Raw genomic sequence first — 14,994 nt, forward strand, 5'->3', positions numbered from 1 at the left:
ATTCCATATAAGCTTATTCTTGTGTAACGTCGACGTACGCCCGGTTCCCCCGTATGTACGCGGAGGCCTCACTTACACGTACGGGATGCCACTTTTTCTATATGCCTCCTTTATCCATTTTTACATGTTTTATACATTCTCTTTGCACATTCCAATACGCTCTTGTTACGCATGTTTTTACCGCACCAAATTGTATGTCGTTCATTGATATTCCGTTTATTTTCATTCTCTTTTGGAGAGTTGCCAGTGTCGGAATATCAATCTCATGATTCGGTGCTTCCGCACCAATCTGACGCGCACGTACGCACATGTACGCGCAGCGTACGGAATGGGGATACTATTCCCCTAGCGCGTATGTGGCAACCCCCTATATAGCTAGTTAGACACCCCGATCCCCCGTTTCTTGGGGATCAGTCGTCAATATTAGGAATTCATACCGTATTGATCAGGCTCACCACATAGGGCAGTCGGAACGCCCTTCTCCCAATCCTATGCTTCGTGATACGGGACCGGAGTTAAACCGACAATAGAATAATAGAGGTGCTTAGTACAGCATAGACCATCATATCCGATTGGACTGTGTTTATATACTCTTTTGTATATGTTTCCCAAGCTCTTGCGGGTGGAGCACAATCTGGCGAAGTGTTGTTTCGTTAAGAGCCTGCTCGTTGGTACCAACAGGGTTAAGAAGTGAGCTGATGGGTATGCGGTGACATGACATGGCTCATAGCTGGTAGTAGGGCAATGGGGAATAGAATAGAGAATATACGTGATGATTCAGCTGAGAAAGGAAACCCGTTCTCGGCAAAGGAAATCTGGTACGTATAGACACCTAGGTACGGCTCAAGGCCAGTCCCGATGTCATTATTCTACAAGAAACATTATGCATAGGTGCTAGCTCCAGCCTGATTTATCTCCTCGGTGCCTCGATTCCAACCTAGTTGTCATCGGCGCAATACAGCACCTGCTCTCAAGCTTCAGCGTCTCCGTAACGTCTTGAACACCAAGCTTCCCGGCTGACCGGAGATGTCGCCCAAAGCCTTTGCTTTGCGTTTCGTCCTGTGCTCTCGTCGAGTCCGAGACACGTTCTGTAAATGCGCCATGGGCCTCGACCACTCGACAATGGTACTTTGTTGTTCGTTTTCTGAGTGTTAGCTCATTCGTGATGCTCTTTCTTTTCGTGGCCGGAGACTCATGCAGATTACTTGAAGTCATGCATGAACCGATGATACCCGATTAAAACAACCCTATACCGAACTGGAGGTATCTATTATCGCTCAGAATCAAACATTCTATGGCAGGCAGCTGCTGTAGCCGTATATACCGCTCATTTTTCCAGTGGAATGCCAAAAGGTGTCTATCATTTTCAACAAATAAAATTGATACAAATTCCTCTACAACATAGGACGATTTCGGTCCGCTCACTGCCATCTGTACCTTTACTATCCGTGGGCAGCATAATACATTGACAGACTTGCATATCGACATACACGCACGACGAGAACATAAGGACGAAATCAACAACAAGCTATCACTCACCGTGTATATGTACACACAAGGATGCAAGCATTATCTTAAAGTTATCCGAAGAATGTAAACATGTCAACATCAGATGGCACAAAGTGGCTGGGGGAAAGTCGGGACATATCACACAGGTAATAGTTTTCAATATTTCCGAATTCGGAATCAAGGGATGCAATATTCTCTTGGTGGCTTTTGTACGGCCACATGTAAGGTACTGTACATGACATGTATCATTACACAAGAAAGGAGGTCTAGATCATAATCTCGCAGTGCATTTTGTTCAATAATACAGCATGTATGCCGTGTACTGTGTATTGAAATACGTAGATGCCCGTTTTGGGAGGTTTGTTGCCCTGTCTTGTTTATATTGGATAAAGACTTCGTGCTTCCTCCCTCCTTATTCTCTCTCCTCTCCATATTATCAAGTCTCTCGCTGAAGGTCCCCTACTACACTCGTTTAGTCTGCCCGCTCACCAACAAAGTCTCTCGTTTCAATCAATCCAAACAAAGCAATAATCAAAATGCGTTTCTGTACTACAATCGCTGCTCTCCTCACCATCGGCCTCGCAGCTGCTCATTCTCGTCGCGCTGCCTGTGCTGCTCAGAAGTGAGACCTACTCTCATTTCCTTAGAAATTCAAGCATTCTAACCTTAGCTGTCGTATATAGCATCCTCGACGCATGTCTCGCTACAGAGCAAGCACAACTCCAGGCCTGCGGAGTCAACGACTGGTCCTGCCTCTGTGAACAAAGCAACAATGTCTTGACGTACGTTCCATATCCATTCCCCTTTCCCCCCCCCTTTCTTACCTCCTGTCACAATCTAATCACATGAAAATTAGCTGCTACAACAACTGCCCCGGCGACGACGGCCACTTCGGCGCCCAACAAAGAATGACATCCTACTGCAACGCCGCAAAAGCATATAGCCCCAGCAGCATTTCCAGCAGTGCTGTCAGCTCCGCAACTTCAGCGCATGCTTCAGAAAGCTCTGGTGGGTCCGCATCATCGACTGCCTCTGGAGCATCAGCTACTGAGACCGGTCCTTCATCCTCGGGCCATTCTTCGTCTTCTTCGACTTCTGCATCTGGATCTTTGTTTACTCCGCATTCTGCTGCTGCTTCTATTGCTGCCGGTATGGTTGTTCAGGGTGGAGTTGTTGCTGCGTTGGCTTTGGGATTGGGGTTGATCTGGTAAGATATTGATCTGTCTGCCTTTGGATCTCATCTGCTTGATCTCTAGCATCGAAAGGAGAATTATTTCATAATGTATAATAATGAAGTTGGCAACCACCGCAGAACATCAATGATACTTACTTACACCCCATCTACCTGGTAAGGAGTAAATATATGACAAGAATTAAAGGAATGAATGGTATCTCACTTTAACAATACCTATAAAGACACGAAAACAAGAAATAAATAATGACATCTGGAAATCGCTCTGAAAATAAAACCAAATCGAACCAAAGCAAAGCAAGGAAAGAGAGGCGATGAAATATTTGTATGTCCTTGTGGAAAACAGCTTGAGAGTGATGGAAGTAGACCAGGCCAGAGATCGATTTTCTGTTTCCCTCTCGACACCTGGGTGGTTATGCTCTGAAGAATAGAATGGAAGAATAGGTAACTGGCAATATGATACTATATATATGTGATAGAAAGCAATGGAGATATAATGGGGAGACAAAGACAATCACCAACTGCCATGGAACACTCCCTCCGCTGCTGTAAATTCAAAGCAAAAAAAAGGGGGGGAGGTCGGTGGGACACGATCGTACAGTCATTCTGGCAGACGGGTGGTATATTATAACAATTCATCTTGTGCGGAAGAACGAAAGAAGCCCGTCTCTCTCTCTCTCAACCGACCTCAACACGTATAACTTTGTACTTGTACCATTAATGTAATCTATACAGCCTATTCTTGTCCAAAACCTAATGTTTCCTCAACGGCTATGGACAATTTCTGCTGAAGAACTTCGTTCGATTTGTAAGGGGGGAGGTCAAGACGGTTGAAGCTATTTTCAGATTAGTATAGTTTCAGAATGATCAGGAGGAGGAAGTCATACCATGTATGTGACTTTGGCAAAGCGTTAGGATCACCAGACTTCTCAATCGTAAACCGTCTCGGTCCATCCGATCCCTGCAAATCCTTAAATCCATTGACAGGAATACGAGAAGTACCAGTCGCAAACTGAAGTAATCGTGATTTCTGCTCTGCGTCCCAGCTTCGAATAATCTTCCAGAAGTTTTGGATAACTTCGTCGGATTCTTGATATCCGCGGTAATCGGTATGTTTCTTCCAGTCGTCGACGTCAATGTCAGCAATACCACCTATCAACAACTCGAGTTCGCGCTCGTCGAAGACGTTAACGAGGTCCTGGGGGATGAGCTCGTTGAAGCCTGAAATGAATGCGTTGAATTGTTCCTCTACACGTTTTTGGATCTTCCATTCCGTAACAAGTCTGTCTCGTGTCAGAAGTGCGAACAATCACGTGGAATGATAAATGGCCACTTACTCGACATATTTATGCTTATTCTCATTAGTGACGGGGATATTTCTTCCGTCGGGTATCAAATCAATTGTTTCTCGTTCGCCAAACTTTTCATCGTCAACCGAAAACGTAAGCTCAACAATGCCTTCTATATCGTTTTCACTATATACTAGTTAGCTTCATCTTTGAATCAATGAGACGATGAGACTTACAGCGTCCACGTCAAATTTCGGTGGAAATCTTCGTCAACTCCCTCCATGTCTTGAAGTGTGACTTTCTTCCGAAGCATCATCTTATAGAATGCGCCAATGAAGAACGAATCCAAGAATCGTCGATGGAAAATGGCAAGTCCGACGACACGACCAATGAACTTGAAATAGTTCAAATGCTCAGGGTTAATGCCGGAGTGAGGGTTGATTTGAAGCGTGTAATTATCGTGTGCGGAATATTCAAACAGACAATAGAAAGGATTGAACATCTCATGGGAGAGAAGGAAGAAGTACTCGCTGTTATACCAGTTAGTAGATGATTGTCAACATGCAGATGTAGACATACCGAGAAAGTCCACCATAATCTAAACCGTCCTCACCATCAAACTTGATCATAAGTCGTTTCTTCAAATCAGAAGCACTTTGACGCATGATCTCTGCATATGAATCCTCAAATATATTACTGCGGCGAACCTTAATGTGGCATTGGCCAGACATGATTCTTAATGCCGGTTGCGATCGGAAGTAAATCAGCTTGCGACGGAAGTCCCGCTTATACTGGGGCACACCCTGGTCAAGAGACGAAGGTAGTCGTGGATCGTCCCATGTGGTGGTCTTTGTATTGTGGTCGACAAAGTATACACGCGCAGTATTGGTCAATCTCATTTCCCATCCACTGGGCAAAGGTCCTAGTTGCGAGACTGGTTGCTGTTGGAAAGTGGTATTGCCTCCACTGGCATTCTGTCCATACATGCGAATGTATTGTTGCCGACGCGGGTCAACCCAGGTGGTAGTGCGAGTGTTGTGATCGACAAAATATGGTCTTCCTTCTGGTGTAGTTCTCTGCTCCCAACCAGCTGGAAGCTCACCAGTACCAGCGGTTGTAGCACCAGTGGCCATCATCGAGGCAGCATTGGCTGCGTTGGAAGCATTGCTGGCCCCAGAAGGAGGAGTAGTAGGCTGTTGAGCTTCTGGTAAGTTGGGTGAACTAGCTCCTGTACGGTCTTCAGGAAGCATTCGACTTTGATGAGCCCGACGCTCCATCTGCATATTGGCTTCCCGTTGTGATCGCTGCGCACTCTCGCTGTAATTGGCTGAAGGTCGAGTCCATGTCGTTGTCCTTGTGTTGTGATCGACGTAGTACGTTCTCCCCAGGTTATCTTCACGTCGTTCCCATCCTGCTGGAAGTCGACCCAGATTGTCTTCAAAAGAGCTGAGATTCGTTCTTGATCCTTGCGTCGCTTGGCCGTTAGCCTGCGGTTCAGACGGAGCTGATAGTCCACTCGTTGGCCGGGCATTGGACGAAGCGCGGGTTGGTGTGAATGAATTTGTTGAACTTGCTGCGATAGATCCCGGGGTAGCTCCATCGGCAAACGATTGGCTTTGCGTCGTAGGTGGTGTCTGCACTTGTGGAACAAGCCCTGACAAGTTTGATGGTGGTTGCTGTGGTCTATTTGGTCCGTTCGGGGCGGGTGTGGATAGGTTGGTCGAGAGGTTAATAATCAGTTTTCCATGTACTACCAAGTTATCATTCGACTTCTTGAGATCCCGAGTGAGCATTTCTGCGAGTACACTGGTTAGTTTCGATGCATCGATAAGAGGCTTGAATCAATTACCGTCACCGCCCATTTGAAGATCGATCGCATCGCCGATGCGCACATTGATGACACCCAAGAAACCCTGGTCCTTCTTCTTGAACTTTTTCTGGTCAAATATTTGAATCGCAAGGATACTGTCCTCGTTGACTCTCCTGTGCAAATGAGTCAGTAACAGAACCTTATATATACAAAAGGGGGGCGATGTAACATACAAATCAAAGCTTTCGTTCCAGTACGGATTCAACGTCTTCTTGATAACGGTTGTCGTCTGCGTCTGTTCACCACCAATGGTGGCAACAGCAAAAGGATCGGGGAATCCTAAATATCCACATCTTGTAAGCATAGTCGTCTTTGGAGATGATCGGAGTCAAACATACGGAAGACATCGCGTTTATATAGACCGTCAGCGGCAATGACTGTTAGGATATGTTTGTTAGCATTTGGTCTCGTGTTCTCGTGGATAGCTTATGTGGATATCCGGATGCTCACTTGTAAGCCTGAGATTTGGCTGACTGTACAGGCACGATAATCATCAGTACGCAAACAACAGACATATATATATCAACATCAATATCGGTCTCACTTACGCTGGAAGATTGGATCCCATGCTTGATATAAAATAACTGCCCTACGGGCAGAGCGGGATGCGACCTAGGATCCGGGCCAGTCAAGAATAAAGCCTAACAACATCCACACCCAGGGAAGGGTTAATTGACGGTATTTCCAGAAAACCTCGCAGACCCCGAAAATTGTCTATCGAATGCTGCGTCGGTCCGGGTTCGATTGAAGCAGAAAGAAGGGGAGGATACGAGTAGAAAGTGTCGTGGCTTGGGTTGTGTCTAATCTTCGAGGTTTCGTTCGGGGCTGAGTAGACTTGACGTGAGCGAAGTTCTGGCCAATGACCAAGGCGGAGGGGTTGGTAATGGTTCCGATACGTACTTTGTCAAGATTGGTGTCTCAAGGCAAAACTCGAACAGTTAGTGTGGCTTTGAGAGCTCCACAAATCAGGAAATGGCAAATTTAGTCAGAAGAAGATTTTCTCGCGAAAAGGGAAAAATTCAATGATTTTGACAACAGGTTGTTAGGGAAAAGGAGGATCAGAAGTAGTGAGGGGTTGGCTGAGCAGGAATCTAGAACTGTAAATACCGCCTGTAATCCGATTACCAATATACCGAGTATTGTAAACCATAACCTGCCTCACATGTTACAATATAAGGTATTGATTTGTAATGTGCTATACTGTATATATGACATGGCACAAAACCCCCTAATAATGGCCTAACTTTGATAGACTGGAAGGCGAAGTATGACTACTCATGCTTTTATTTAATCTAGACTGTCACAAAATATGGGCTTTGCCACAAGGAAAGGCTAGAAAGGACAGCGATTCCCAACTTTTGATTCCCATTCATCCATTGCAACTAGACTCAAACAGCTTGTTAACTAGATAACTATATGTATATCATACACCATCAACTCCTAACCCTCAACCATGAACACAACAAAAAGAGAGGAGGTAGACAATTGGAGAATGAAGTTCCACCGCTCGCAAAACCGTCTGTCATTGCCAAATGTGGTAATAAAAAGAAATATGCTCTTCCCATCGTGACATCTCCAGCATCTACTTGACTTGCGTTTTCAAACCATTAATAAGGCGCATATCCACGGCCTCGGCCACGATAGCCACCTCCACGGTAAGCACCGCGGTGTGGGAAGCCACCGCGACCAAAGCCACGGCCACCCCGACCCCGACCTCGACCTCTGGCCATGCCTGGCACGTTCGTACGCTTTGGTGTGACCTGACAATAACTTAGTAACCGTGACTGTAGACAGAGTGCAATAAGTGCGCACCTTCAGGTTACGTCCGCGAAAGACACTCTCGTTCAAAACCAAGGCCTGCGCAACCAGGCTGGGCTCTGCAAATTCGACATAGGCATATCTATCATCACCTTTAGTATTCAACCCTCATAATAATAATAATAATAATAATAGTATCGTGTAGGAGCCAGCACGGAACAACGCACCCTTTGGGATGACCCGTGAACTTATCCAACAAAATCGTTACGCGATTAATCGAACCGCAACTCTGGAAATGCGCCTGAATCTCCTCCGGCGAAGCACCGTAGTCAACGTTTCCGACAAATATGCTTCGAGCATCAATATCTTCTTTATCTTCTCGTAGGCTCTCTGACTCGGCGTCTAAGGTTTGTTGCATTTCGCGGAGCTTGGCTGCTTCGGATTCCATTTCTGCGACTCTTTTCTTCATCGCGGCGATGTCCTCCTATGCAAAAAAAGTGTTAGACCGAGTTCTGCAAAGCTTGTGACGAACAGGAAGAGGCGAAATGGTAGCTTTTCTACCCTGGTAAGAGGTTCAAGAGGCAGGCGCATTTCGATTTCGGAAAACATACCTCATCTTCAACACCCTGTGTTTGAGCATTCAATTGCTCCTCTGGGATATCTGTAGCCTCGGTAGCCATTGTGATTTGATTTCGATCTGACGTTATGAGATGCGATTTATGGAGCGAATATGCAGGATCTGTAAAGTCGTTTCCCAGATTTCTGGAGGGTGGGATGAAAAGCAGACAGGGGAGGTTTTTCCCTCAAGGGAATAGGGAAGACGGGGCGTCGAAACCACTGCCTTTGTGAATAGTAAAAGGATGAAACTGGAAGATAATGGTCTAAGAAAGGGAAATGAAACGTTGTAGGGTTAGTTGGTGATGGTTGAAGGGCGATGTTGTTTTATAGTGTCAGTAATTTTATTTTCCTTATAGCAGCAACACTGATGAGGCGGAACCTGGGCTGCTATTTTGGGCTTAGTGAATGACTCCTACGATACAACTTCTGCAGTGATTTTGATCTTTTTATTCTCAATAGTTATTCTCTTCTCTTCTTTTGCTAACTGTTTCTTTCTGATGTTTCTGGGAGAAAATAAAGAATTCACGATCATAGTAGTATGTTGTGAGCTAGTTTGTGGCTGAAAGCACAAAGCGTACAACAGGTCAAACAGCCCTTCTGTAAAAGCGCTGAACACTATTATGCTGAGTATAGGGTATTACCATAGACACAATTACTGATTATGAACTGGAATTATCGAGTATTTAACATGTATCATCTATAAATCCATAACTCTTCTTTATGTATTTTTACATGGTGATATCATTCTGTATGAGTACGAAAAACCAAAGGGGAGAGTCTTGTATCTTATTAGTTGCCGCTAATTCCAACAAGTGGGTATAGTTTAACGGTCAGAATAGGTCGTTGTGGCCGACCAGATATGGGTTCGATTCCCATTACCCACATCAACCACTTCTTTTTTTTCTTTTTTTCTTTTCTTTCCCTTCTTTTGTTGTCATAAAATATTTCCCTTTAAACTAGTTTTTTTTTTCTTGCGAAGGAATTTTGTTAAGTACGATTAGACGAGATTTAGACGAGATATGGGTGGTTAACGAAAGAATGTGTTAGGCTTATGCACTATGAAGAGACATGTTGATCGATTGGCGTAGGATTATCTACATATATAGTATATACTATACAAACACGGTACGAGTCATAATTTGCAAACGTAGGTATCTATTCAACATAACAAATACAATCAAAAATCAAGATGCGGCGACACCTTGCTTGCGGAAAGATACTTTCTCAACAGCCACTGTTTCGGCACCGTTGGCGTCGGTCTTGAGCTGGTAAACGTACAGAACCAACACATCTCCTTGTACCTGATAAAAAATTAGCTCATGTGCAATAGCTATTAATCCGAGAGAATGCCTACATCCATCAAGCAGAAGCTCGGAATCGGCTCCTGCCCATCCGGGAAATAGCCTGTACTGAACGCACCAGTTGCACTTCCCGGGTTAATAAAGAATCGACCTTCCATTTCAAATGCCTCGAAGCGATGCGTGCCACCCCAAAGGAGAACGTCGACATCCATCTGTCGGGCTGCAATGAGCAAAGCGTCGGCATCGCCGGGTGGGATTATGGTATGGCCATGGGTGAATCCGATACGAAGACTTCCATGTGTCACGACTTTGGACAAAGGGAGATTCGGAGAATCGACATCGAAATCACCTTTGACGAGCTGTAGGTCCGGGGCGATCTGTCGGAAGAATTCAAACGTGTCGCGGTCTGTGAGGTTGCCTAGACATAGGATCTGGCCGATCTTTCCTGGCGTAAGGAGTTTTTTGAACTGTGTAAATAGAATCGTTAATTGAGTGTCAGACAGGCTTTAAAGTGGATTATAGTCTTACTCGTGCAGGAATATCCTAAAGTCGGGCATTAAGCTTCAAGTTAGCTTGTATACACCGTAGGCCGGCAACATTGCGGGCGCGGGGTGGATAAGAAACGTACCGGAGCCCTGTCAGGAATGAATAGGTCCCCAATGACCAGGACTAGACGCGAGGTCATCTTGATTCCATCAATGGATACTCAACGGCCCATTCCCAGCTTTGTACCTGCAGAGTAGAGCAGCGTGGATAGCATCAAATTAGCGGGTTTAATGTCAGTCGTCGACTGTTTCCATAGTTAGTTGGTTATCAAGCTCCACGTAAAGTTATGTAATCAGCTAACGTCTTCTGGTTAGTTAGTTAATTTTATTGCAGAAGTCGGAATATGGGGAAGCCCTAACCCTAATTTGCTTCCTGTTTTGGTTGACCTGAGTGAGTCGACGATGGAGGACGCCGATGACCGGGCTCGGAGCCGGAGCCGATTTCAGTGCTGGAATCCAAAGAAAAGACTTTAGATTCTATGAACTCAGAGGAGAGAAATAGCAAGCAAGTACTCTACGAGTACGGAGTGTATACTGCAACAACCGCAGTGCTATAACTATCTGCTATCGGATGGAATAAAACTAAAATCTCGGCCTTTGCAGAACCAGATCGCCTGAACCACCCGAGGTCAATCGCTCAGCAGTTGCAGATTATCGCATTTCCCGCGGCCAACGCTCCCCTTGGCCGCCAACCCGACCACCAGCCAAACTGGCGTCACACTCCGGGCGGGGCAATGGCAATGGCAATAGTGGGAGTAATCCCAATGCCCGCCTGTCCCTCATTGCCAGACATTTCGACCAACGACTACCGCTGCCTGAATTGAACACGCCGTTCTCGTCCGAGAGACTGTCTGTCGAGCCTGACGATCTGGAATATAATCCTATCCAGCGGACCCCTCCTCCTCCTCAGATTGACTCGGATATTCTTCCTCCTATTACGCAGTACGACAACGACCGCAAGAACAAGATGTCTTCGCAGCCTGCTCACAGTACTCTCCTCATCCCGGGACCCATTGAATTCGACGATGCGGTCTTGCAGTCCATGTCCCACTATGCGTAAGTTCCATACATACATACAATCGACGGCCTCGCTGCTCTCTCCAATCTAACAACCTATAGAGAGAGCCATGTCGGCCCTGCCTTTGTCAGAACGTTCGGCGAAAGCTTGACCCTTTTGCGCAAACTCTTCCAAACCACCGACCCCGCTTCGCAACCATTCATCATCTCCGGCAGTGGAACTTTGGGATGGGACATTGTCGCCAGTAACCTTATCGAACGGGGCGAGGAAGCCCTGGTCCTTCATACCGGCTACTTTGGCGATTCATTTGCCGCCGCATTGGAGACATACGGCGCAAAGGCGACTCAACTCAAAGCACCTATTGGCGATCGCCCTTCACTCGCCGAAATCGAAGAGGCGCTGAAACAGAAACAATACAAATTGATCACAATCACCCACGTGGATACCTCCACGGGTGTCTTGAGTGATATCAAAGCCGTCTCTGAGCTGGTCCACCGCGTCAGCCCGGATACACTGGTCGTAGTCGACGGAGTCTGCAGTGTTGGTTGCGAAGAAATCGATTTCGATGCCTGGGGTCTCGATGTCGTTTTGACCGCTAGCCAAAAGGCGATCGGATGTCCACCGGGTCTTAGTATCTTGATGCTTTCCGGTCGAGCCATCAACGTCTTCAAGACCCGCAAAACACCCCCGGCTTCATACTATGCCTCTATCGCCAACTGGCAACCCATAATGCAGAATTATGAGGCCGGTAAACCCTCCTATTTCGCTACCCCGCCAACTCAACTTGTGCATGCCCTTCACACGACCTTGAGCAGTATCACATCTCGACCAATGTCTGAACGATTCGCAATCCACGCCAAGACATCAGATAAAGTCAAAGCTGCCGTTGCAGCTCTGGGATTGACTCAGCTCGCCACGAAACCAGAAAACCAAGCACATGCCATGACAGCCATCCGCTTGCCGGAGGGTGTAACGGCCCCTGAGATCTTGCCGGGACTGTTGAAGCGTGGTGTCGTCTTTGCGGGTGGTTTGCACAAGGCGATTGCGCCTACATATATCCGTTTTGGACATATGGGTGTTAGTGTTACGGATCCGAACAGGAAGGATATTGATAATGCTATTGCCGCTTTGCAGGAGACGTATGCCGAGGTTAAGAAGGCCAAGGGGTTGTAATTTTGCTTCCAAAAAAAAGAATATCTTATATAAAAGAAATAACATGACTCAGTTAAAGGATCGATTGCTTACAGGCCCTCTTTCTAGGTAATTCGGATGAATAGGTTAATCTGTAACCGCATGCGCACAGGCACCCAATCTAACATCACTTTCTAACACGAAGAAGAGAGTACGGTTAGGATGTCAGAAATACCTCGGCTGACAGTAAGTCTTGCCAACGGATTCCAGTTCTGAAGATATCCTGACTGTCAAACAGCCATCTTATGCAATGACCAAAAAATAAGCCAAACTACGAAAGCGTATATCATGAAACAACTCGAAAAGCACAAATCTCTTCCTTCCACGAAAAGAAGAGGAAATAATATTGAGAGGGGGTATGTTCATATGAGTATCAAAAATAAACCAATGCAAGCACAAAAAAAAATAAATAAAATAAAATAAAACAGAGCAACACAATGCTAAGCAGGAAAAGAACATGAATAAATGCATTTATAAGAGTAAAAAGGAGGCGTTTGTTTATATCATATTCCTTATTCTTTTTGGAGACGGAACAGTGGAGCGATCCGAGGAATGAGATCTAAACGGGAAGAAGAGAAATGGATATAGAGTGTAAAGACAAATGTATAGACCCGGTGGATGAGGCTATGACTCGGCTTCACCTCTTCGCAATGCTAGGAATGCGCGAACGTCGGTCACATACTGTAGTGCTTCGAGCATGGGGATAAGATTGAGTAAACCACTATCAGTGGGATCACTTATCCAGCCTTTGATGGGGATGGCATTATCTTTTGTCTTGTCAGTTCATGCTCCAGGGAGTAACTACAGGATATATAGGGAATTACCTTCGTGAAAAATGTAGCTCGTCGGGCTATTGTCCAGGATCATGACTTTACTCAAGTCTGGTTCCACAGAGCTCAAGTCCTTGATAAATGCGTCATGACGCAGAGTGCAGTGCTGCCTGTAATAACGAGCCTGGAAGAACTTGCGCTCTTGCTCAAGCCAGTCAATGACTGGGTCGGCGTATTCCTGGACACTCGCTGTAAAGATAACGAGTCTATACCATTTGCATACTTTGCGTAGAAACTCGTCGCAATGGGGTCGCTTGTGTACGTAGTAAAGAATGGGGTGCTGAGGACCAACTGCAGGGGTCGTCTCTCCGGCTACTGATACAGGAGCTGCTAGTTTGACTTCGACCATGTGACCGCTGGACATGCGACCACCTTTGGCCAGAGAATGAATAAGTGTCTCATCCAGATCGAGAACAAGGGTTTTCTGCGGAACTCTGGTAGCTGCTTGACGCCCAGTTGTTCGCATAGTATAAGAAGGCTGTCGAAGAGGGACCAATGGCCGCGGAGGAGCAGGCGCATGAGGGTATTTGGTTAATCGGTGATGAGACGCAGATTGCGAAATTGGCGATTTCAGACTTTCTGCTGTGATGAGTGCGCCTGAAGAAGGACTCTCACCAGCTGCTGAATCTTGTCGCACATCAGCCGGTTGAGACCGCTTCTTTTGCCGCTTCAGAGACTCATCGTTATGTAGTTTAATGCGAATGGACCTCCTTGGAGTATTGTTATTGCTATCTGTTGAGAGGTAATCTTTTTCCGACAACCTATTCTTGTTGCCGCGGGTTTCTTTGTCAGTGCTTGATCTGCGGTCACGATCACCGTCGGATTCTGAGGTAGATGATGCGATTGATGATTGAGAAGGCGAGCTTCTCAGTCTGCGGGCCGAGGCGCCGTTTCGTCTGGAACCCGACTTTTCGGACTCTCCCTTAAGTCGATGGGAGGATGCAGTCTTTTTGGGTCTCGAATTCTCGCTCTCCCTATTGCGAAGCGCTACGTATCGCGTTACTTTGCGAAAAGGAACAATGGGTGAATAGTGACCATCATCATCTCGAAATGTTTGCGCAATATAGACGCCTGGTGCTGCGATTGCCGAAAGGATAGTCTGGATTGTCTCGTAGATTGCATCGAAGAGCTTCTGGGCGATCAAGAAGAACCGGTTTGGCCCGGGAACTGCACCGGTCTTCTGCAACTGGTGGATCAGTGGTGACTTTTCGTCGTATTCTATCGAGCCATCGTACGAGTATTCTGGTACTAGCGATTCGTGTGTATATGGGTCTTTCTCGTCCTTGGGTAGGGTGTACTGAAACTGCTGTTCGCTGTACGAACGAGTCTTTGCTAAATCGTTCCGGAGATGGGTTGGAGATGCCTCGCTCTGTGAGTGAGAGCGATTCCGTGTAGTAGAACTGGGAACCTGTCCTATCACTCGGGATGACAGGATATTCAGGGAGTTCATCTTTCAGCAACGGCCATGAGGACGATCTGAACGCGTGAGGAAGCAGCCCTAGAATCTGACTCCGTAGATGTCAGTAATACGGCATGTTTATAGCAAAAACAAGTAATACCTGCACCTAACTTGGCCAACTTGACGATGCGCGAGGTCACGACCCTGCATAAATCGCCGATGTACAGCTGGCCAGGTAAGTTAGGACTCCACCGCTGTGAAATCGGCGTGGTCTCACAAGAACCGAACCTCGGAAGCTGAAATGCTGGTGACAGAGGTCGGATTATGAGGAAAGAAGGTTTCCGAGTGTAAGAGGGGTAACACGTAAAAGAGGAGAAGGCCGACTAGGATATGCAGAGTGCAGAGATGGGTTGGATTTGTTGGTTGTTTTGGGTTGTCTGGCTGTCAGTGAACGACAGGTCGGATGACGGAGAT

The 14,994-nt window shown here is 46.3% G+C and overlaps 6 protein-coding genes and 1 non-coding gene across 7 annotated transcripts, besides 3 other annotated features; 3 read left to right on the plus strand and 4 right to left on the minus strand.

Moving 5' to 3' along the window:
* Positions 1–2,045: 2,045 nt before the first annotated feature.
* Positions 2,046–2,843, plus strand: TSTA_073510 (GPI anchored serine-threonine rich protein; the record flags this gene model as incomplete). Its single annotated transcript, XM_002341309.1, has 3 exons — positions 2,046–2,131; positions 2,193–2,291; positions 2,366–2,843. The coding sequence occupies 3 exons, from the start codon at positions 2,046–2,048 to the stop codon at positions 2,718–2,720; spliced, it is 540 nt and encodes a 179-aa protein (XP_002341350.1). The 3' UTR covers positions 2,721–2,843.
* Positions 2,844–2,884: 41 nt separating this feature from the next.
* Positions 2,885–6,428, minus strand: TSTA_073520 (ubiquitin-protein ligase (Rsp5), putative; the record flags this gene model as incomplete). The annotated part of the gene is made up of 10 exons (XM_002341310.1): positions 2,885–3,537; positions 3,589–3,984; positions 4,039–4,176; positions 4,227–4,520; positions 4,570–5,785; positions 5,840–5,973; positions 6,034–6,139; positions 6,199–6,237; positions 6,311–6,333; positions 6,409–6,428. The coding sequence occupies 10 exons, from the start codon at positions 6,426–6,428 to the stop codon at positions 3,438–3,440; spliced, it is 2,466 nt and encodes an 821-aa protein (XP_002341351.1). The 3' UTR covers positions 2,885–3,437.
* Positions 6,429–7,269: 841 nt separating this feature from the next.
* Positions 7,270–8,298, minus strand: TSTA_073530 (RNP domain protein; the record flags this gene model as incomplete). Its single annotated transcript, XM_002341311.1, has 4 exons — positions 7,270–7,620; positions 7,673–7,760; positions 7,846–8,102; positions 8,230–8,298. 4 exons carry the CDS (start codon positions 8,296–8,298, stop codon positions 7,468–7,470), a joined length of 567 nt encoding a protein of 188 aa, XP_002341352.1. The 3' UTR covers positions 7,270–7,467.
* Positions 7,789–7,815: a microsatellite.
* Positions 8,299–9,048: 750 nt separating the features above from the next.
* TSTA_073540 lies at positions 9,049–9,120 on the plus strand. Its single transcript has one exon. It is a non-coding gene; the product is annotated as a tRNA-His (tRNA).
* An 8-nt stretch (positions 9,121–9,128) lies between these two features.
* Positions 9,129–9,169: a sequence feature (T-rich).
* Positions 9,170–9,309: 140 nt separating this feature from the next.
* On the minus strand, positions 9,310–10,318 carry TSTA_073550 (vacuolar protein sorting 29, putative). Its single transcript, XM_002341312.1, has 4 exons — positions 10,166–10,318; positions 10,066–10,080; positions 9,591–10,004; positions 9,310–9,537 (listed from the first exon to the last, which is right to left on the minus strand). The coding sequence occupies exons 1-4, from the start codon at positions 10,220–10,222 to the stop codon at positions 9,421–9,423; spliced, it is 603 nt and encodes a 200-aa protein (XP_002341353.1). The 5' UTR covers positions 10,223–10,318; the 3' UTR covers positions 9,310–9,420.
* Positions 10,319–10,561: 243 nt separating this feature from the next.
* TSTA_073560 (aminotransferase, class V, putative) lies at positions 10,562–12,542 on the plus strand (the record flags this gene model as incomplete). The annotated part of the gene is made up of 3 exons (XM_002341313.1): positions 10,562–10,611; positions 10,686–11,138; positions 11,202–12,542. The coding sequence occupies 3 exons, from the start codon at positions 10,562–10,564 to the stop codon at positions 12,271–12,273; spliced, it is 1,575 nt and encodes a 524-aa protein (XP_002341354.1). The 3' UTR covers positions 12,274–12,542.
* A 125-nt stretch (positions 12,543–12,667) lies between these two features.
* Positions 12,668–12,729: a sequence feature (A-rich).
* TSTA_073570 (NIF domain protein) lies at positions 12,687–14,597 on the minus strand. Its single transcript, XM_002341314.1, has 2 exons — positions 13,116–14,597; positions 12,687–13,058 (listed from the first exon to the last, which is right to left on the minus strand). Exons 1-2 carry the CDS (start codon positions 14,569–14,571, stop codon positions 12,916–12,918), a joined length of 1,599 nt encoding a protein of 532 aa, XP_002341355.1. The 5' UTR covers positions 14,572–14,597; the 3' UTR covers positions 12,687–12,915.
* Between the last annotated feature and the right edge of the window lie 397 nt (positions 14,598–14,994).

This window comes from Talaromyces stipitatus, genomic scaffold (genome assembly GCF_000003125.1).
Source record: "Talaromyces stipitatus ATCC 10500 scf_1105507295523 genomic scaffold, whole genome shotgun sequence".
Taxonomy (NCBI): domain Eukaryota; kingdom Fungi; phylum Ascomycota; class Eurotiomycetes; order Eurotiales; family Trichocomaceae; genus Talaromyces; species Talaromyces stipitatus.

Excerpts from the sequence above, each read along its gene's own strand:
- TSTA_073550 (XM_002341312.1), bottom strand. The coding sequence starts at position 10,222 with ATGACCTCGCGTCTAGTCCTGGTCATTGGGGACCTATTCATTCCTGAC. Across the intron at positions 9,538-9,590 it reads CGAGCTTCTGCTTGATGGAT|GTACAAGGAGATGTGTTGGT; the intron begins GTAGGCATTCTC and ends ATTTTTTATCAG.
- TSTA_073570 (XM_002341314.1), bottom strand. The coding sequence starts at position 14,571 with ATGAACTCCCTGAATATCCTGTCATCCCGAGTGATAGGACAGGTTCCC. Across the intron at positions 13,059-13,115 it reads GAGCTACATTTTTCACGAAG|ATAATGCCATCCCCATCAAA; the intron begins GTAATTCCCTAT and ends ACAAGACAAAAG.